The 23,055-nt window shown below is 41.5% G+C and overlaps 1 protein-coding gene across 8 annotated transcripts in view; it reads right to left on the bottom strand.

Moving 5' to 3' along the window:
* The window catches only part of LOC307183653 (protocadherin alpha-C2), a gene marked incomplete at its 5' end in the record, with an annotated part of 158,075 nt that overhangs the window by 26,436 nt on the left and 108,584 nt on the right, over positions 1-23,055 (bottom strand). For 7 of the 8 annotated variants that reach the window (XM_079916483.1, XM_079916479.1, XM_079916481.1 and 4 more), the window contains 2 exons: positions 1,731-1,819; positions 4,780-4,838. In XM_079916483.1, the coding sequence (XP_079772609.1) occupies positions 1,731-1,819; positions 4,780-4,838 (148 nt within the window). Of the gene's footprint in view, positions 1-1,730; positions 1,820-4,779; positions 4,839-13,312; positions 16,090-23,055 lie in introns of those variants that run through there. The other variant, XM_079916478.1, reaches the window with a different exon arrangement.

The raw sequence follows: 23,055 nt of genomic DNA, 5'->3' as shown, positions 1-23,055 counted from the left end.
ACCAACCAGCAACACTGATGAAAGGGAGAATGTATTCAAAGTTAATTTTGGGCTCACCAGCCTGACCTACAAAGTCTCTATAAGAACAAGAAAAAACCCTGAAATGGAGGCAGGGTAGGAGGGCATGATTTCATGGGGCTGCTAGGATTGAGTAGTTCTCACCTTTCAGATGCCTCCCATCCTGCAGCACTTGGTAGTCTAAAACCACTTCCTCCTCCATCGCTCCTTCACACCATCACTGGCATTAGGGTTGCAGATTTGTCAATGAACTATTTTATGTTTTTCCCCTTGCCATCTGGCAATATTAGCTCTCTAATGAATTGCTTTAACTCGAGCATTTGTTTTTTTTTTAACAAATGTGACTTTTAGTTGAATTATACAATATTCATAAATAGCAAATACTGGCTGATTAGAATCAACGAAAACCCTTAGAGCTGCCAGCGAAAATGGGCCCTTAGCTGCACATGTTACTTGCATAGCCTAATCACTTGAAAGGCACCAGCTTATTTTTGGAAAGAACTTTTTACACATACGCTTATGTAATCTGTTATGTATGCATATATGTATGCATTTGGATTTGGGTGGATTCTTGCAAGCCAGCCATGCTATGAATATAAGAGCTAGATACACTTGGATTTGGAACTAGACACACTTGGGTTTGAATCCTACCTCTGCCACTTACAAACTATGTGAACTTGGGTATGTTTCTTAGTCTCTCTGTGTCTCTAGCTCCTCACATGTAAAATAGAGATAATAAATCCCTTGCAAGATTGTCTCAAGGAATAAATGAGATCACACAAGGCACAGTGTCTGGGTACATTGTGGCTCAATTATTAGTAACTATTACCATCATCATCATGTTCTATTAATAGAGGATTATGGTAGACAACATTTGCAGTCTCTATAATCCTTCCTTTCTGATAACTGCCACAGGGATGGGCCTCCAAAGCCATATTTGTATTATATGACACTGCTTCAGTGATTGGGCAAGAATAAGGAAATATGAGTTTAGGCAAGTTTTTTATGCTCACCCAGCCATTGGGTTCTTGATTTAATCTGGCAGATTCTCTTTCTTGAAAGTTTGGATTAGGAATCAGTTCCCATTGGTCCTCTGAACTAAGAAACTGCAAGACTGGTCATGTTTGGCAATGTGCATGTCAAGGCAATAAAATTCAGTCTGCAGAATGATGTACATGTCAGGGAAGGAGGAGGCCTGACTGTGACTTGAAGTCAACCAGAGTGGTGCCCTGGTTCTGACAACTTTTCCACTTCCATGAGAAACTCCATTTCATAGATCTATCTGTTAATCAATCTATCAGTCTCCCTTCTGCTTACTACTTTGAGTGGATTTCCATCACCTTTAACCAAAAGATCTTTGCTAACAGTGTCATCTCTGTGCATGAGGCCACCAGATCTTGCCTGTTGTAGTTCGGACAGCCTAAGCATTTGAAATGTACCCAGTTATTTCAGAAAATAACTTTACACACACACACACACACACACACACACACACACACACACACCCTTATGTTATCTGTTTTCAACTGCTGAAGTACATTAAGTGGAAAATCAAAATACTCCTGCATAATCATGTAAGCAAGGAAGTCACACATGTAAGAAAAAGAAGTAAGAATAAAAAGAGAGCCACTGACATTCCTGGTCTTACAAAAACAGGTCATCTCATGGCTTTCCAGAATCCAAGCAAGAAGGGAGAGACCCTGGGTCTTTACCTGGTGTCGCACTGGATACTGTTGGCCACTGCTGATCAGGCCCTCCTGGACCAGCTCGTAGAATGCCAGCCTCTTCCAGGTGCACAGAACTGAGTAAACACATAGACCCAAATAATAGTTAGACCATAAATGCCTTTCCAGCTCTCCTTCCACCCTCAGAAAGTGCTCACATCTCTGGAGGCAGGGCTGCAGCTAACACTTTTTACTCATGCTTGAACTGAAGCAATTACCACTGAGCAGTCACCTTACATCAACTGTAAAAGCATTGCTGACTTACTTGTCTGCTACACCATGCAGGCGATAAACATGTTTTATCTTTATAGCAATTTTGGTTTTCAGTAATGCTGTGTGGTGTTCATTAAATCTAACAGGAAGCCCATCAGAAGGCTAATGACATTTTATCGTCTTAATGTCAAAGCAGATGAGGAGAGCTTGTTCTCAAAAGCCCTAAGCCTCTTTTGCTAGATCTCTTATTTCTGGGTTCTCATAGGAAAGAGGAAAGCACGAACATCATTTGCTGGTAACTGTAGTATTATTCCAGTTTGGCCCAATTAATTCTTAACTTTATTTTCTGTTTTACTCTTTCTGTATCTTTTCCTCATAGATAACCCACCCTACATTTCCTGGGACTAGAGGAAGTTTATCACCAGCACTCATGGATCCCAGTTCAGAAGAGATTAATTCATCATGAAATATTGCAGAGAGTGAGACATGAACTGGGAGATCCTTAGAGGCAAGTAGAGATAGAACGTAAATTGTTCAAGGGCAGAGAGAACATCATATTCTTTATGTATGTGTAATGTTAGCAGATATGAGACCCTCAATATTTTCTGGATGAAGAAAGGAACAAATGGGACCCTAAGAGTAAATATCACCCAAGAAAACCCTCACCAAAATAAGAGGACTCTTTGAAATTAGGCATTGGTTCATCTCGGAAGTTAAATTACTAAAGTAAAACTTAGAGTACTACTGCCTGAAGGAGTCATGTGACTCAACAGAGCAGGAAAACTTGAAATATTGTGGGGGAAGGTCACCTCTAAGTTCAATATTCTCTTACTCTTTTTTTTTTTTTTGCCCATGCCAGAAGGCTTATGGGATCTTAGTTCCCGGACCAGGGATTGAACCCGCACCCTTGTCAGTGAAAGCACAGAGTCCGAACCACTGGACTGCCAGGGAATTCCCAATATCCTCTTACTCTTTGACTTCAAACAACATATCTAGTGGAAATTCACTCATTAAGCTCTGCCCTACTGCTGTTCTTTCCTTCATCTACACCCTAGAATCTTCTCTTTTTTCCAAATATTAATATCCTTCGGGTGTTGGTGGATTCTACCAGCAAATTGTATGGGTTCAATTAGATTCACTCTGAAGATGGAACTACCCTAGGAACCAGCTCAGCTCAAAGCAGAATTTTCAAAGGAACAGGCACATGATATCTGAGGCTAGAAAGGCCAAGAAGCCAAGCGTATGTGTGAAAAAGATGAGTGTTGTTTAAGTTCACAACTTTAACATATGTTCCATGTACTACACTGTGAGGAATAAATAACATTTAGTTTTAATTTTTATTTCATTTCTTATCCTACTTGAATCTCATAATATCTTAATTGAATCCTGAATAGAAACACATGTGGCTTCTTTTTTTTTCATTTGAAAATGGAATAAGGAACTGATATAGTTTAGTATTTTATTTTAATATAGTTTTAAAGGTGCATCTTATAGCTTTGGTACTTTTCAAGTAAAGCACTAATTCAACTGGGACAAAAGAAGTTGGTATTGTAAACCATATTTTTTCCTATCATATAGTCCACCACAATAGCTCAGGTGCAGGCAAAACCATAAGCTGGTTTCTAACAAATAAGAAGAATCTTTCTGAAACCTAGTATTCTGGCATCTGCATAAGTGTTTCTGGCCTAAAGTTATGACCAGATTCCAATGTGATGTCCCACCAAGCCAACTACTGATCTTCAGTTTTCACTGATTGCTTCTCGTTCAGAAAGAGCAACCATTATAATGATTTCTGCTCAATCTATAATGTAATGTTTGGGAATATGTTGATTTATTTTGATTTAATGTGTTTTTAACAGGCTAAAACTAATTTTTCATTAACTCAATACATACTCTGTAAGCTCTCTCTTTAGAAATTGATCAAGGTTTGGTGACGATCTACTCAAGAGTTGCCCAGATATTTTGAGGGGCTTAAGTCTGGAGTTTATTTCTTCTTTAAAACTAAGTTATTTTGGTGGTAGTGAACACTAGTTGCTTGGCTCTCTCCATTTGGTTTCCCAAAGACACTCACAAACAATGAATCTTTTATTTGGCCCGGTGGCATGAATACTAGATCAGGTCTGGGAATAATGGTAGTTAATCAATTACTGTCAAAGAGACAAAATAGAGAAGGCAAAATTATATTTAATCTGAGTTTTAAAGTAATGTTATTGCTCTAGGTTAATTTAAAAGTAAGCTAGATTTGGTCTCCAGATATTCAATAAAAGCCCTTCACATGGCTCATCCTCTGAAGAACTCTTGCCACTGAGGGCAGGCAATAAGATAGCAACAAGATGGAAAAGATAAGGAGACTCTAATAGGGGTGAACATGAACAACAATTACTGTGGTTAACAGGATATAACAGTCAATGTGTGATGGAAAACCAAGGTAGACAACAAGTGCATATATATTACACAATGTACTCAAGTCTGAAAGCATCAGTATTCATTATAATTTTAAGGGAAGGACAGAAAGTACAGATGGGGAAGGGATGAAAGAAGTTGAAGCTACTTCCTTAAGGAAATTTTAATGAGAGAAAGTAAACAGTCGCCTGTATCTGTGATTTTACAGGAGATTCTTATTTGCCGGCACTTGATAAGCATTTGGCACTGACCACTTCTAATGTTTCAAGGAATAGACACGGAGACATATAAACAACTGCATTCCCCTGGCAAAGTATCTAAGCTTCTCAGTTTTGACAGCTGCTTCCGGCCTATGAAGACAGTTTATCTGAGTCAAACAGTTGCAGTAACTTCTGAGTGAAATGAGGAGGGAAAGCCATACCTGTGCATTCCTGCTCTCAGGGAGGCAGAGTAACGCCAGTCAGGGTTGGGTTGTCGGGGCTGCAAAATCACAAAGGGAGTTTTTGTTAATATGGCAAAAACGATGATCTCCTAGTGACGATGTTCACCGATGAGTTGTTTCTTAAATATTTCCATGTAGCTATTAAAAGTATGGAAGAAGCCATTTCATATGCATCTCTAAGATGATGTTCACATATATATAGCACTTCAGGAGAAAATTAAATTAGCTCATCAGGGTCCTTGCACAGATTAAATACCATGGAAAACTGGGTTTAATGATGCTGTGAGGACCGGCTTTGGCTTGCCTTGCTCAAAACAGGTCTATGTATTAAGATACACACTACTATATATGAAGTACATAAACAAGGGCTTACTATATAGCACAAAGGAACTCTATTCAGTATCTTGTAACAACCTACTATGGAAAAGAATCTGAAAAAGAATATATATAACTGAATCTCTGTACCCCTGAAACCAACACAATATTGTAAATCAACTATACTTCAATTAAAAAACAAAACAAAACAGGTCTATGTTCCTAAAGCAGCACTAGTGGAAGGACAGTCTATTCTGAAACAGGAAAAGCTTTCATTGTTTTTGCCCTCAAATGCCCCTTTAAGGGAACATCCCCAATTTGGTATTCTAGCTATAACAGGGAACACAGCTACACAAATTCTGCTGTTCTGGCTGGACTGCAGAGCACTGCAATCTGCTGCTGACTTTGCAGACTGCAGCATGTTTGACTCTGGGCGGATGTGCCCAGTCATAATGCCAGCAACTGATAACAACCTCTTCTGCTGATTGAAGAGGAATACAAGGGAGAGGAAAACAAACCACCGCTGGGTTTGACCTTGTTGTGCTGCATAATCCTTTTCATAAAATTGTACTTGTTTCCTGCTCCTCTGAGGGCTTTGCCTTCTTATTCAATTACTGTTTGCTAAGCTCTGTTTAACAGGGAGCAGCTGAAACCTAAGAAGAACCTGACTTGCACCACCTATGTGTTGGAAAGATGCATTGCCCTGTGTCTTCAAACTCAATTCAAAGTGGAGGGGACGCCGAGGGAAATGTGGGCACCTAGACACTGTTCTGGAAGTTATGTGCAGAGTAGAAGCTACTCAGGAATCACTGGGGACAAAATCAATCACCATCACTATCTTGTTATCAATTAGCAAAAATGTTATTACGAAAAACCCATGACAGATGTTCCTCTCGATGTGTTTTCATGGGCAGAGATTAAAGTGGTCCTGTCACTGAATATTGAGGCCTATTTGAATGGAAAGATGAAGAGATGGAGGTTGTATTCTGCATTTTCCTCTGGACTATAATTACCGTATTTGGTAGACACAAGGCCACAGTAATGCCAATTACTGTAATGCCAATTGACATTTCAAAATGTCAATAAGTTTGTTCCTGTCATTCTTATAGTTCATTCAAGGGATGCACAGTATTTCATAAACATACTTCTTCACAAGATCCAGAGAAGAAGTGATCAGCATCTCAACTTCCAGACAGACTTTGGGATGGTTAGATGATATTCAACAATTTAGCCGAGTCAAGGCCCAGAAAAAGCTACAACTCTAGGATACTTTACCTCAAATGTCCCCATACACTAACTGCTCTCTCCGGTCCCTTCCATTCTGTTGGCAAGATATGAACATACAAGCTGCTTCATCCTTGGTTCTCAAATTCACAAAATGCTATTGATGTTCCTCATAAAGTACCATAAAACTATCTACAGATGAAATGAAGGGGCTCCCATTTTCTATCAGGGGTAGTAGAGGGAGCAAAAGAGAAAATATTTGCAAACCATTTGGTAAACCTGAAAATATGACTGAAATACTTTTTATTAATCATATCATCAGCAGCATTGGTGTCAGCTTGTTAGCTGTAAGAACCCTCCTTCAAGAAAGACTCTGACGTCTGTTGAGCAAATGCTGCCAATTTTTCTATGACTGGGTAACATCCATAATGAAAACTGCTGCAACTTGATCTGGTGAATGAAATCACCAACTCTATTTTGCAGAAAGGCACAGTTCTAGCAGGACTGACCAGGAAACTCAGTCCATTACATAATCTCACTTCCTCAACGACACGTAATTTGTCATGCTGCTATTTTCTATAATAGTCCCTCAGCAACAAGATGCTCCTGAGATTTATTTGCCAAAATCATAGTTATGAGACATCTTATGGCAGTGAGATCAGGCAGGGAAAAGGTAAGGAAGAAAGTAATTAATATGTTTTATGTAGCCACACAATACTAGGCAATGGAATAAGCACTTTATACATATTACTGCATTTATCCTAACACCTTTGTTAGACCATAAACTTTATGAAAGGGATTATATTTTGTTTATAAAACATACTGATATTCTCAAATATTCATAATACATAGCTATAGCTTCAGAAGCTAGCAGGGTTCAGGTATTTGATAGGTTTTTTAAAGGCTTTCGAATAAATTAACTACCGTGCAAGGGTAATACTATCGTACTTAAATTACAAAAATTAGAAATCTGGAACTTTAGAGAGATTAGATTACCTGCCTGATAGGTAGGTTTGCCTGAGAGTCATGTTTAGGTACCCCTAATGCGAAAGTCTGTGTTTTAAATAAATTTGCATGGAATGACAGATATATATTTTTCTCTTTTTTACTTCTGACTTTCCCAGATTGATTTATTTTAAAGTGATACAAAATTAAATGTAATAAAATGTACGTGGGTTTCATGTGAACTTGGAAAAACTGATTAAACTTGGAAAAATTGAAGCTGACAGGTTGACTGCTGATATACCTAATATAATGAGACATACGTTTAGTTCTCTAGTACTTGGATGGTACATCCCTGGGCTTTGCTTAATTTCTGTTGGTGAAAAGCCCAGTATGTTCTGTTGTTTCAAAGCATAGTCCTTCAGTAGAATAAGTCATGAAATTCCAGATGTGGAAAAACTGAATTAGGTAGTCCACGTGGGTGATGTAGTATTATTGAAGAACAAGAATCCATTTGTTTCTATCAAAATTATAGCTAAGACTTGATTTATTCTGTAATGGTATTATTTATACTATGGAATATTTGAGCTACAAAAGAGTGAATCACCTCTTCCAAGACAGATTTGAAATAAAATAGGTTTAAAATACCCTATGTCATTCATAAAATCATAGGACTACTCAGTGAAGTAATATGCTATCTTCTTATCATGGAAATCCATGAAGCTATCAATAAATGATCCTCTGAGAAACAAGACTACGTGTGGCATCTCCTTTTCCTTCCTAGTAGGAATCTATTAAAGATGTATCCACTGCAAATTTTTCAGTGATATTTTGTGAACACTGATATAAATTATGATAGGCAAAATCCTAAAATGGCCTTCAAGATCCCTATACCCTACTGTAAATGCCCTGTATAATCTCCAAATATGATGGGTCTTACTCCATGATTAAGTTATATTATACGGCACAGCTGGCTTTGAAAAAGGGAGATTATCTGGGTGGGAATGACCTAATTATACGAGTCTTTTAAATCTGGGTCTAGAGGTCAGAGACAGAAATCAGAGAGATCTGAAGCATGAGAGGAATTCCATGTGAGAAAATATTCTCCACTGTTAAAATACTGGTAAGGACCTGAGAGCAACTTCTAGGAGCTAAGAGTGACCTCCAGCCAACAGTAAGTAAGAAAACGGGGAGCTCAGTCCTCATGGAACTGGATTCTGCCAACAGCTTGAATGAACTTGAAAGCAGATTCTTCCCCAGAGCCTCCAAGAGAGAACTCAGCCTGGCCAGCATGTTGATTTCAGCCTTGCGAAAACCTGAGCAGAGAACCCAGTCACAGTGTGCAGGTAATAAACGAGTGTTGTTTTTAACCACTAATTTGTGGTGATTTGTTACAAAGCAATAGAAAATGAACACATAAACTGTGGGTCATGAAGGCAAAAAGGAATCTAACATTTAAAATAATCATTGTTATGTTACATGTTAGTCTTCTAGTAAATCAAAATGAAAAGATGATAAATATGAGAAGTCTAGGTGAACACTTACTTCTAAAAACAGTCATTTATAATCCTAAATCCACAGAGCAGTAAAATAAAATACGCATAACTTTAAAACACACCTAATGGGCTCTGGTACAACAGAAAATGCTAGGTTTGCTTAATTCTGGATGCACAGCCTGCTAGTGCAGCAGTTACTCTCTCCCCCACAGTTTTACTTCCCTGGAGCCCAGAGTTCTGACCCTGCAAGGCCAGAAAGCAACTGATGTTGCTTATGTGCCAAGGGACTAACATTTTTCTTCGATTTTCGCCATGTTGGAGATTTCTTTGCATTTGTCAAGTTCAAATCCTCGAAAGACAAAAACTTGTGTAATTTTTAGGCTAGCAGATTTAAAACACTGCTAAGGAATTCTCTTGACCTTTGATTTTTGAAATCATGCTTTTAGAGTACTCAAAATATTATCATACGAATAAGCCAAATTTATATTCATACTGTAATATGCCCAGGAACACGGAGCCAGGTGAAATTTACAAAACTCATATTCAAAGACACCTGTAAATCCCCATTCAATTCAGCTAAACCTCTGGGCTTGATGATGGTAATTTTTCATCAAACGTTTGCAAACAGACAGCATCCTGACCTCTCATTGAGAGCAAAAATTGGTGGCCAACCAAGGCAAGTATCCAGAACCAACTCTGCTATTCTGTCAAGCAAACAGCATGCCAGTAGACAATTTGTAATATGCCAGGCTGTGTCCCTGCAGAGTGTTCTGAGTCAGACCAGATGCCCATGTGCAGGCTCAGTCCTGGGTCAGACCAAAGGGTAGGCCAATGACATTCAAGCTACAATAAATAGCTTTCTCCATCAGTCAGAATATGTGCAAGATAAAGAGACAGAGAGGAGCTCAGCCATTATTCCATCTGGCTCAGCAGATCTGTAGAAGAGGGGAGGAAGGGGGTAATTTGAAGAAATTAATGTATTCTCAGACCAAATGAAATAAACCTTTTCTCAAAAGAACAGTCCTATAACCAATACAGAAATGGCAAAACAAAAGAGCCCCACCCATTCAAAAGTGACCATCAGAGGCTGGAAGTTCAGATACAATTTCTTTGCCTATTCTGACCACTGTGCAGTTTTTATCAATTCACCATGATAGCACTTTACACTAAGTGTTAAGTTCTGATCCAGGACAGAGTCAGTCACCAGCTAGAAAAGTCAGTCCTGCAAGAAATAAATTAGGTGCCACTGAAAGAAGGGTTCACCCTTCGAAGTTACCACAAGTGGAATTAGAGTGAGTATGTACACACAGTGGCAAAAATAACTGAAGATTTGGTGACTACAACTTGCTTTAAAATAAGTGAAGTGAATGTAAACTTAACTCATTTCTGCTATACCCTTTTGTGATTTCCACATCTTGTGCTAACTGGTCCCACTGAGGCGCAGTTGGACAAATCTGCCCAGAGCACTCAAAGTGACTCATCAGCAGTCACAGGACCACAGATGCACAGAAACCACCTTAAGATTTGGTTCCTTTTCTTGGAGATTCTGAAGAGGGTGCCAACCACATTCAACACCAGGTTTTCAGAAGTCTCCAAAGAGAAATTCTGCCCCACTGCTAAACAGTTACTTCAAAAACCTCACTGCACAAGTGGCGCATGAAATAAACTCATTGGGGGTAAAATTTACCAAAAGATTAGCCTGATGTTAAATACTGATATTTAATAAGCAACAAGAGAGAATTAGAGAGAGAACAAAGATATAAGATCTGAACAGGTTTGGCCAATGGTAGAACAAATAAAAATATCCTATCTTGGTGGTAACGTTTTTACTCATTGATCCTCCCATTGGTGACCTACTTCTATGCAAAGAATTCCTCTTTTTCCAGAGCAGTTAATTGACACCACTAGGTGAATCAGTGGTAGCCTGAATGCCTGAGTATCCCATATCAAAAGGAATATAAACATTGGGATTTCTATCTACTCATACTGTTTCAGAAGCACAGTCTTTGGAGTCAGACAGATATGACTTAAAATACCACTAGCAGAGTGACTGTGTGTGTTACTTAACCTCTCTGAGCTTGTTTCCTCGTGTGCTAGTTGTTGATAAATATTTAATGTATGACTTACAGGTAATGAAACCATACATATATTGCAGTGCAGAATATTTTTGTATAGCAGGGTGGTCGGTGAGCGCAAATTCCCTTACTCATCCTTTCCGATCCCCATCTAATTTTAATGTGGGCACATGGAATCAATTGCACCCCAGGATTCTCCTGTCATGTGCAGTGAGTGGGTAGGGAAGAAAGAAAGCCTAACGTGAGAATTTAACAGGTTGATCTAGCAGTGATGACTTTCAGAGTTGAGTGATTTTTGTCCCCATTTTGCCATGCTATGACAACGTGACTCACTCTCTACCTATAACCGCAATAATTCCAGGAGCTGTGGATCTTAGGGCTCTCTTCACTGGATTTCCAAAAGTGTCTGGCAAAAATCTGCCTTTATTAAAATCATGTACTCTCCTGGCAAAATCCCACAAAAGCAAGCCCTTTTCTGACATAATTTTCTCCCTAAATTAAAGGTTTGTGAACCAAAGCACATATTAACACACAGGTCAGTATAAGACAGAAATAGTTCACGTATCAAATTGTCCCAAGCTTTGAGTCAGGAGAGAGAGGGTGAGTGTCACTCGCCTGCGCTTCCGGCTCACAGCTGGTTGCAAGCTTGCCTGGCCTGCTCTCTGTGCCTCTTTACCACCTGCAGCCCACCCCAGGCCCAAAAGGACTTAACAGTAATTTGTTCAGCAAATGTCTACAGCATCCTTATTTAAAATTAAGCCTTTCTACATGCTGCCAAAAGCTATGATCTAAAGAATTCTGGAAGCTCTTTGATTTCCCCTCCCCCACCCCGTTCTTCTTAATCTGCAATCTGCCTCCCGCGGCTGCTCAGCATTGACTAACATCAGGCTCTTCTGATAAATCTACCTACAATGTACATGGAAATTCTCTCAATCCATCTCTGTTCTTTTCTGTGCTTATGCATTAATTTCCTGAAGATGAGCATGAATTTAGAATGTGAAACTATGGACGTTAATAAAAAGACAACAATATGTCAGTGAAAACACATCACAAAAATATAGGAGGGACAAATATTATTAACTCATTTTGTAGGACCTCTGAAAGTCCTAGCTACAAAGTAGTTGTTTGGGAAGAAACAACTCATCACTTTTTATGGGACAAAATTTTGGCTTCTGAAATCCAAGTTTAAAGTATCACAAAGCAGGGTTCTATTATTTCAAGCATGCATATGGAGACAAACACACTACACAAACACAGGCACTGTGTCCAACAATTTATATACATCCTTCATATACTGAGCAAACTGGCCTTACACCTACTTAAAACCAGTGTCTCTACTAACACCTGTCTCTCTGTCTCTCATGTACAGTAAGCCATCCACTTTCCAAGGCTTTTGTAGCTAGATCCAGAAATTAAATGCGTGCTTTGGAGCATGTTGAAGTACCATTTAAAGTACTGTCATTTAACTTAAGGACATGAAGGGCTTGAAGAGGCTGCTTCACGTCTCATCAAAACCTTAGGAATTCCCAAGAGGAAATCAGAAGATTACATTTATGCTAAACGCAGGGAAATCCTCTTACAAGGAGTTCACACAAGGCCAAAAAAGATAACTAGTGGCAGAATTCTTTCTCCCCAACCCCAGCTTGTTCTGGTCTTCACCATATCCCCCACATCCCTAATCCACTCATTCTACCATCTCCCTGGCCCAAGCAGACAAATTGGTTCTTGGATGCCATCATTCATCTCCTCCGACAGCCCCAACAGAATAGTTACCACAGCAAACAGCCAAATCAAACTTTGTCTTCAGGGTGAGGTCCACATTCTATGGCTTTATCACCTCTGACATGAATTTCCAGCAGATCTCATCACATTAGTTCAATGCAATTACCAGAAATATTAACTGGATACATTTCATTGTAGATAGTCCATGGTATAAACAGGGACAGCATACAGAGGTGACCACTACAGCCCCGAGAGGTTTCAGAGCTTTTGAAAAACAACACTCCTGTAGGATTTCAAAAGAGAACCTTCCCTGTAGATGATACAGCACAGGCCATTTCTCCTTGAATCTCATAATGTTACCCTCTATAGCATCATCTTATTCTCAAGCCTATTCTATTTCTCTATAGAGCTGTGCTTTAACACCACATAATTAAGACAAATCCTCATTTCTCAAACAATTTTATGGTCAAGGTTTCATATATCTGAAAAGAAAATGGAAAGTAAAACAATTCTCTAGTCCTATTTTTCTAGAGAGGAAACATAGCAGATTATAATCCAATCACAGGTAATACACACACACACACACACACACACACACACACACACACACTCAGTTTACCAGATAACCCTTGTCATTGTTAATAACTCGAGAAAGCCAACTACATGATACCGGGAGGGGGCCAGGGGGAATGTGAAAAATGCATGACTTTGTGGAAGACCCCTTGACTACTATCTCACCTCATTTTGAGAAACAGCTTCGTTTTTTAGAATAATCAGGTTCCCAGCACTCTGCCCACTTTGGCCTGTGAGGTGCCTGCTGTCACCTGCTGCTGCTTGGGCTCCCCCAGGTCCCAGTCCTGTCTGCGCCCCTGTGTTGTAAAACATGAAAGTGTCACTCCCTGAGCCTGCTGTCAGACAGGCCTTGTAGCAGTAGGTCTTGGTGAGGGAGCCGTTCCCTCGCACTTCAATGAAGTGAGGCTGCACTTTGAGGCCGTGTGGTAACCTGGCATCAATATTGTTGTTGGCCTGTTTGTAGAGTTCTGCAGGGCACCTCTCCCTCACTCCACAGAAGCCTCCACAGCACGCAGTGCCATAAGCAGTGTAGCGGTAGCACTTGATGATGCTCAAAACAATGATTGTCAAAAGAAATATAAAAGACACTGTGCTTAATGCTATTATTAGATAAAGTGTAATTTCAGAGTATGTCCGAGGACTTCTCACATGTCTCTGAGTGTCAGGGAGGATTCTGGAAACCCTATCCACTACAGCTACTGTAATGGCCACAGAGGCTGACAGCGATGGCTCTCCATTGTCTCGGACCACCACGGTCAGGTTGAAAGTGGTTCCACTCTCATCTCCCATCTTCCTGGTAGTCCTAATTTCTCCTGTATGTAGCTCTACCTTAAAGAGGTCCAGGTCAGAAATCTGGGCCAGATGGTAAAAGAGCCAAGCATTCTGCCCAGAGTCTGAGTCCATGGCTATGACTTTAGTGACCAGGTAGCCAGCAGGGGCAGTTCGAGGCACCATTTCAATGGCTGCTGACGAATTGGTTGAGGTAGGGTATAGGATGTGAGGGGCATGGTCATTCACGTCCACTACATACACGTTGGTGGTCACAGTGCTGCTCAGTGGTGGGCTCCCCTTGTCCCGGGCCTCCACAGTCACAAAGAACTCCCGAAATTTCTCATAATCAAAGGAGTTGACAGCATAAAGGCTGCCACTGGCACTGTTAATGGAGACATAGGAGGTGACTGGCAGCCCTTGAATCTCCCTCTCCATGAGGGAGTAGGTCACCTCCGAATTCTCCTTTTCATCTGGGTCTGTGGCTTGCACAGTGCAGAGCAACACCCCTGGCAAGTTGTTTTCCTCGATGTAAATGGAGTAGGAGTCCTTCAGGAAGCTGGGTGGATTGTCATTGATGTCAGAGATCTCAACCTGCAGTGTCCGCTGGGATGTGAGCTGTGGTACTCCCCCATCAGTGGCTGTCACTGTGATGTTGTAGGCAGCCACCTGCTCCCTGTCCAGGGGGCCACTCACCACCAGTGTGTAGGAGTTTCCAAAGCCATTCAGTCGGAAAGGCAGTGTGGCCTCCAGGCCCAGGCTCACTTTCCGGTTGGGACCTGAATCTTGGTCATTGACACTGAGAAGGGCCACAACGGTGTTGGGCGCAGCATCTTCAGGCACTGGGCTGTACAGGTCCGTGAGCACCACCTCTGGTGCGTTATCATTCACATCCACGATGTCCACCAGCACCTTGCAGTGACCCACCATGGGCACTGGACCCCGGTCTGTTGCCTGCACATAGATCTGGTAGGAAGAGGCCTCCTCATAATCCAGCTCTCCACTTACCCGCACTTCCCCCGTGCTGGCATCGATGCTGAAGAGCTGCCTCTCCCGGTCCGACGTGTAGCTGCTCAAGGAGTACGTGAGTTCGCCATTGGAGCCCTCATCCGGGTCTGAGGCATTCAGCTTCACCACCAATGTGCCTGGGGGAGCGTCCTCCCGAAGCTGGACGCGGTAGGTGGACTGGTCGAAGGCGGGAGAATTGTCGTTAGTGTCCAGGACAAGCACAGAGATCTGCGCGGTGCCTGAGCGGGCTGGGCTGCCCCCGTCCACAGCTGTGAGAACCAGGTGGTGCAAGACTGCCTGCTCGCGGTCTAGGCCCTTACGCAGCACCAGCTCCAGCACCTTACTGTTCTCCTGCAGGGGTTTCAGGTCCAGCTCGAAGTGCTCGCTGGGGCTGAGCTCGTAGGTCTGCACCGAGTTGGTGCCCACGTCGGGGTCCTGCGCGCTCTCTATGTGAAAGCGCGCTCCAGGTGCCACCGATTCGCTTACCTGAAGCTGGTAGTCGGGCCGCGGGAAGCGCGGCGAGTTGTCGTTTATGTCCAGTACCTCCACCTCCACGGCACTCACCGCCACGGGGCTGTGCGCCAGCACTTCCAGGCTGAGCAGGCAGCGAGGCCGCTGCTCACACAGCGCCTCCCGGTCAATGCGCTCGTTGACGAAGAGAGCTCCACTGGTCAGGTCCAGCTCCAGGTAGCGCGGGCTGGGCGCACCCAGGTGGTTGATACGCAGGCAGCCCGGCCCCAAGCGCCGCAGCTCCAGCCCCAGTGCGCGAGCCACGTTGCCCACAAGCGCGCCAGGTGTCTGCTCCTCCGGCACCGAGTATCGCAGCTGGGAGGCCGCTGGGCCCGGCAGCAGCAGTAGCAGCAGGGAAAGCAGCAGCAGCCAGAACATGGGCGTCCGGAAACGGGGATGCTCTGTCGCCCCAGGTCTGGTGCCCGCCAGCTCCATAGCCGCCGGCCGCAGCGGAGGCAGCCGGGCAGGGCCGGAGGCAGCAGCTTCCCCAGCCGTGCTCCACGCCGGGGCCGCGCCTCCGCCTCCGCCTCCGCTCGTGCCGCCCTGCGCCCGCTCCCCCACGCCTCACGAGCGAGCAAACACCGGGGCCGTTCCCCTCGTGGGCCCTCCGGAGGGCTCCTGGCCCCGCCGCCCGCTCTGATTCCCCATATCCCAGCTCCTCCGCTCGCCTCGGAGTCGCTCAGCCCGGCTTCGTTTCCTGCCGCCGCCGCCGCCGCCGCCGCTGGTCCAGGAGGAGGGAAGAGGAAGCAGAAGAGGAGGGGGAGGAATGCTCAGCAAGTCCGGCTCCGATTCCGCACCGAGGTGGCGGACGGCGACCCGGACTGTCCAGTCGCTCCAGCCACTCCAGCCCCAGCTCCTTCGCCCCGGACCGGCCGGATCCCAGCAGACCCCGGGAACACGGCCACTCCCTTTTTCCCTGCCCCCACTGTCCTGTTCAGCCAGTCTCCACGGTCCCTCGGCTGCTGAACTGGTCTTGTAAGGAGATTATTCTAGGAAAAGCAGTTAAGTCTCTAGGACTCGGGCTTTCAGCTCCCAGAAAAAGATTTCCAAGCGCAAGTCAAGAAAATACACCGAGGGCCTTGGCTAACTACGGATATCTGGGCGGCGGCTCCACGTTCAAAGAAACAAACGCAAGTGAGGCGCTCTGGGGTTACTGATGATGGGGATTATTTCCCTGACACCAACATTTTCCCTGAATACTCCGGAAACTTCTAGGGCGGAGGGAGGGGGGGGTGGCAAGTGCTGTCATCTTTCGCGGAGCAAGCCTAAAATTAGCATCCTGCGATCCAACACTCAATTCTGCTCCTAGCCAAGTGGCTTTTACTTCCAGTGTGTGCCTTGGCAAATAACCAATATTTCAGGTTTTAATATTCTTTCTTTAAAAAATTGGTTCCATGAAGCTGCAGGCTAAGCTCTTATTTAACCCCTTTTGATCATAGTGGGGAGAATCTGGTAAAATTTTAAAGAGATTCTTCCCTCGAGCTTTTCCTCATTTTACTTCAAAAATTTTTTCATTTATCACCCAAGACATTTTCTTTCTTTCAAGAGTGATTTAATTTTTTTTCTTTAACGGATGACAATGTCTTCAAGAGCCTGCAAAACCATTACATCAAGAGAGTTACTCTTGATTCCCCAAGCCTGGCTGGAATTTGGACTCCATTGATGCCTTGCAGTGAAAAGTCTGCTGTTACTAAGCAAAATGTGGAAGGCTGGGATTTATCTCACCATAGCCAGCAATTTCAATGGCTGCAGCTCATCTTACATAAATATAAGTTTCCTTTACCCCTCCGGGTCTCTGTTCCCCTAAGACTTCCCCCTTGTATTGCTGCAGAGGCAACAAAAGGATAACCAATTGTCAGTGAACAAGAAGGCAGAAGGATCAGAGGAAGCCTTTCTGTTCTGTGTCATTGCCTCTGTTTCTCTGTTTTGAACATCCACTGTTCCCAGGCCCTCCCATCTATTCCACAAGAGTTTAAAATTCATTGTCCCACTTGTACAAAAGCACTCACTAAAGTGTTCTTTCTCCTTCTTTCTCTCAGCATCCTCTCACCCCTAGATCTTCTGCTGTCATTTTCTAGCTATGAACTGGAACAAAACTAGAAGGAGACCTGACATTTGGCACGCTTCCCTCCTTCAGGGCATAGTTGAAGGGGCCAAGGCACCCAGGTTTCAAAGGCCTGGACTAGCACATCTCTTCCTCCCACCTACCAAGTACAGCAGCTGACAACTCCACAACCTAACCCATTTTATTCCAGAGAAGCTCCCAGCTTCCTCCTATCCCTGCTGCTTCTTATTTGTCCTCTTTGTTCCCTCAGGAGTGCAAAGTGGGAAGCAATTTCCATCACATTCTATTCCTGTTTCTGGTCTTAAGCCTCTGGCTTCTCCCTCTCTGTCTGCTTCCTCCCAAAATGTCCCTACAGTAACTCTGTCTCTGCTGTGGTAATTTGATCTCAGAAAGCCTTTAACTCTCAAGTGCATGAAATGTAGGCCTGGCCTATGTCTTCACCCATTACTTATTTCTGAAAATAAATGGGTTATAGGTGGAATCAAGTTATAAGTTGTCAGGAAGAATGACCTTTTCTTCCCTCATCTCCTCCCAGGCTTTCACAGTCGCTGCCACCTCTGCCCACAGCTCTGAAACCTGGTCACTAGGCATTGACCATGCGTGGACCTGTGCCCCTGAAAAGATCACAGGCACTTAAAGAAGAGATTAAAATGACAGAGGCTTGGTAATGTTTTTAATGGAAGCCCCCAAGTGTCAAATCTCAGGAGAAAAATCAGGGCTCCTCTATTAGCAATCTTGTCATCTTCCAGCAAGGACATCTGCCAGGTTGTCCATTTTGATGTGTTGGGATTATAAGCTTCAACTAGTACTTACTCCCTCAATGGCTGAGAAGACAAACATAGCACCAACACAAATCAGCCACCTCTTCAAAGACGTACTAAAGAGATGGCAAACTCTGTATTTGGCACTACAATGATTTAGTTGCTCATACTATTGTACATGTCTCATGCCAACCTTACTAGTTGGTGGAATAGGATTGCTTAGATTGCTGGCAAGTGCCCTGTCTACGAATATTAATACTAATGCCTCAACCACACCACTATGCATTCCTTCCTTTCCTTGGACCTTCAAGAACCCCCTATTGAAAAGCAGAATAGCGCAGATTTTGAAGTCAGTCACACCCCTGCCAATGACTAACCGTGTGGACTTGGTCATGTTACTTAACCTAAGCTTCAGTTTACTCATTTTAATTGGGGAAGACAATTTTAAGTAAACTCATAGAATCATTACGATTACATGAGATGATGTATATAAAACAATCTGAGAGAGATTAAGAGGTATAAACTTCCACTTACAAAATAAATAAGTCACAGGTATGAAATGTACACTATGGGGAATACAGTCAATAATAATGTGATATCTTTGTATGGTGACAAACGCTAACTAGACTTATCACGGTGATCATTTTGTAACACATAGAAATATTGAATCACTATGTTGTGTACCAGAAATTAACATAGTGCTGTTGGTCAATTATACTTCACAAACAAACACACAGAAAAAGAAATCACACAACACTGTAAATCAACTATACTCCAATAAAATTTTTTAAAAAAGAAATAAGATCTGTGGTTAAGAGGTGGGGGGGGGGGTAGGAGAGGGGAGTTTAGATGAAGGTAGTCAAAAGGTACAAACTGCAAGTTATAAGATAAATAAGTACTAAGGATATAATATACAACATGATAAATATAATTAACACTGCTGTATGCTATACATGAAAGCTGTTAAGAGAATAAATCCTAAGAGTTCTCATCACGAGGAAAAAATTTTTCTTTTATTTTCTATCTATATGAGATAATGGATGTTCATTAAACTTATTGTGGTAATCATTTCATGATGTATGTAACTTAAATCATCATGCTGTACACCTTAAAATTATACAATGCTGTATGTCAATTATATCTCAATAAAACTGGAAAGAAGAAAAACCAATCTGCATAGTAATTGACAAGTACGTTATTATTATCATTATTATTGTTATTATTAAAATGCAACAATTTATTATCATCAGATAACCTTAGTTGACAGTCTATATATAGCATGGCCCTTTAAGGTATCAAACAGAGATAAGCACCGGTAACTATGCCAGACAGAAAGTCAGTGATGATGGAGAAGATGAGTGTGCACCAAAGTTAAGCTTACCCAATTATTTCTAGAGCTTAGCCTATATTTTGAAAACAAAAACCAGTCCCTTTCTATATCAGCAAAGAAAAGGGACTTCCATCATAAGAATTCCTTCAAGGGATTTGTTCCCTCACAAGAGATTCACCTTTTTAGGATATGTGAAAATACTTTAGCAACAGAGTATAGAAGTGTTCCCAAAAATACTGTAATCTCTAGCTCCCAGTATAGAGCTTGGCACAGAGGTACTTAATTAATGTTTCTTGAACAGAACTAAATTTACAACTTTACCTGTGCAATCCTCTCAAATAGAAATAGCTTCATCTTTTCTCTCCCCCTTTTAAATGTTCTCTATATTTCAATGTCCATCTTAAAACCTACCTAATCCATGAAACATTGTCTACTCTAAACATACTGTCCTTTTTTTCTCTTTCATAGTCTACATCTCTCTCAGTGCTGACATTCAGAATTCTGAATGTGTCATTCTTTAATTCATCCAAATGCTTTAATATTATTTCCTTACCTTAATTATACACAACCTACAAGCAGAAGCCATGTTGTATATGTCTGTGTATTTCTTCACAGTGTAGGAAAACTTACAGACTCTCAATAAATAAGTGATGGCTGTTTCATTTTCTTCAGATCCTTTTTTAGCAGATTCAAGAAGTGCTGCTACTTCTCCCTTTTTTCCCCAGGTCTAATGGTGAGAAGGCTCAAGAGCCTACAATGATTTTACTTCCTTTAAATTTTGAAATTCAAAATATTTCAAACCTGGAGAACTGAATCCTACTAATGAAGTTGCTGGACACTAAGAAAGGCTCTGCTCAAAAGTATTATCACTTTTTCTACTTTATATTATAATTATAAATTGTAAAATAAAGGTATTCCTTGCTCATAACTAACATGGAAAGTGACATGATATGAGAAGTGCCACAAAAAGACATGATTTTGTTTACCCCCATGTTAGACGAGAACTTTGAAATAGTATCCCTTAATTGTATTTGTAAAATGCATCTATCACAAGGTCATTGGACACAGGAGCAAAACCAATCAGAACACAACCCAATTAAGCCTCTAAGAAAAATACTGGTATGGGACTTCCCTGGTGGTCCAGTGGTTAAGACTCTCAATACAGGGGGCCCGGGTTCTATCCCTGGTCAAGGAACTAGATCCCCCATGCCACAACTAAAGATCCCGCGTGCCACAACTAAAAAAAGAGAAAAGATCCCACATGCGGCAACGAAGATCCCGCATGCCAACTAAGACCTGGAGCAGTCAAATAAATAAATAAATATTTAAAAAAAAGAAGAAAGACAAATACTGGTACTCAGTGAACTCTCCTAATTCACATAAATTTTCCTTTCTCTATTATTAGTGCCATTACAAATCATTTTACTTTGGGGAACCAAACAATCTGGAGTCTTTTGGCCACAGGGCAAGGGGACATGCTCATTAGTTGGATCAGGCTTTGGGCTGACCATTATGGGAGTACCTGCCAAATAGGGAAGGTTCTAATTTTCAATTTTAAGTTGTATATTTATGTTGTTCCACAAACTGAGCACATGATATATAATTTTAAAACAGAGACAAAGGAACATCCCAATGTTTAGTGTGGTCCAAAATAGTTTTAAAATTCCATCTTGTTATAAACGAACTGCACTTCTGATCTTTATGCATCTTCAGAAGGAAAATGTTTACCAACATGATTACAGCATTTGTCACAGGTACAGCATCCAATGGTTGGAGAGATAAAAAAGATTTTTCAAATAACATTATGGCTGAATTTTTTCCACAGTCCCTTCCCTCCAGAGGGAATGCATTAACTTTTAGGGAAAGATCCTCTAAGTCTTTATTGATAGTTCTGAGAAATTAATATACTGTTGATTTTTGACTGAGGCATTTGCTTAGAATAAGCAAAGGAACTCAAACTATCTTTGGACAAGTACTAGTAAAAACAGAGAATACATTAAAGTCTTGGGGCAGATTGTGTAATATAAGAGATAAAATCAAACTATTCAATTATTTGAGGGCTTTGCTTCTCTATCAGTATTTTCAATTGAGATGGCCTACCAAGAATCACAGAATATTAAAGGTTGAGAGAGATTTAGAAAGTATCTCACCCAAATTCTTTATTTTTCATTGAACAAAATGTTTCAGTAGAACTTGAACCTCAAGGTCAGTGAGGAGATAGGAAGCATAAAAGTGCTATAAGTAAGCCAAGTGACAAATGATCTTCCAGAGTACTAGAAGAACTTACGGATGTGACTAGAGTACCAAATTTCCTATTTTTAAAAAAGTGCCATTGAGTTTGATATAAATTCCTTCAAAACTCTATTGTTACTAAAGTAACTGTATATGAGCACTTAAAGGCATTCAATACTAGAGACTACTTTGGCTTAACTGAAAACTGGTAACATCAAACCTACCACATAGATTTAAAAAAATTTCACATGGGCATTTTAGATTTTCAGTTGCCAGACTCATTGATAAGGGAAATGCTACAGGCATAGTCTATTTGGAATTCGTGGAGACATTAAACAAATTCCCCCCAATATATCCTTACAGACAAAAGGAAGAAAGAAAGGCTGCAAGACAGTATGATTAGATGATTTCATAATTGTTTGGATAACAGTGAGACAAAAAGTGTTTATTAATGGAATGCTTCAGCCTGGAACGAAAATTCCTGTAGGTGCCTGCCGAGATTCACCATTGGTCTTATCCCTTATTCAATATTTTATCAATGACTCAAAGTAAGGAAGCATCAAGTGTCCAGGCCAATCCAGCAACAAGTTGAGCTCTCTAGAATGAGAATATCAACTGCCTAGGGTAAAACATGATTCTAATTCAATAACATTAGTACCAGTATTCTATCTGAGACTCAATACATGCCAGAAATTGGTAAGTTTGTATTTAATTTCTGGCTTCCAGTATTGCCATTAAAACCTGTTCCAAGCTTCCATTCATCACTCAAGGCCTTTTATTTTAATAGAAAAACTTGTTTGGCTCTGTTTCTCCTCTGCAGTTCTTGGGATTTTAGCCATAGAATAAAATAAGATGGTAATTTGGCACTAAAAAATATCCTTGTTCCCAAGTGGGTTTTAGCCACAGCATTCATCGATCTGTATACTGTTTTTCTCTATTTCAAAAAATGTAGATATTGTTGAGGTACCTCAAATTGGAACTGTTTTCCAGGATATGACCTAAGCTCAGTCTAAAGGAAGGCCATGGTATCTCCTTTCTATACCCATTGTGTTTGTTGCTTGGAGAAAACAAACTTATACTTCCACCTAAAAAGGGTGAATTCTCAAAAGCATCTGTTCATATATTCAGAGTATCAAGTAATTGTTGGCTTTTGGGGTCCTCCTTGCCATGCTGATGCCTTAGCACTACTGTTTACATATTATGTCTATACATATTAACTCATTTAATGCTCACA

Source organism: Stenella coeruleoalba (genome assembly GCF_951394435.1).
Source record: "Stenella coeruleoalba genome assembly, chromosome: 3".
NCBI lineage: Eukaryota > Metazoa > Chordata > Mammalia > Artiodactyla > Delphinidae > Stenella > Stenella coeruleoalba.
This window is presented reverse-complemented; position numbering and strand designations above follow the sequence as displayed.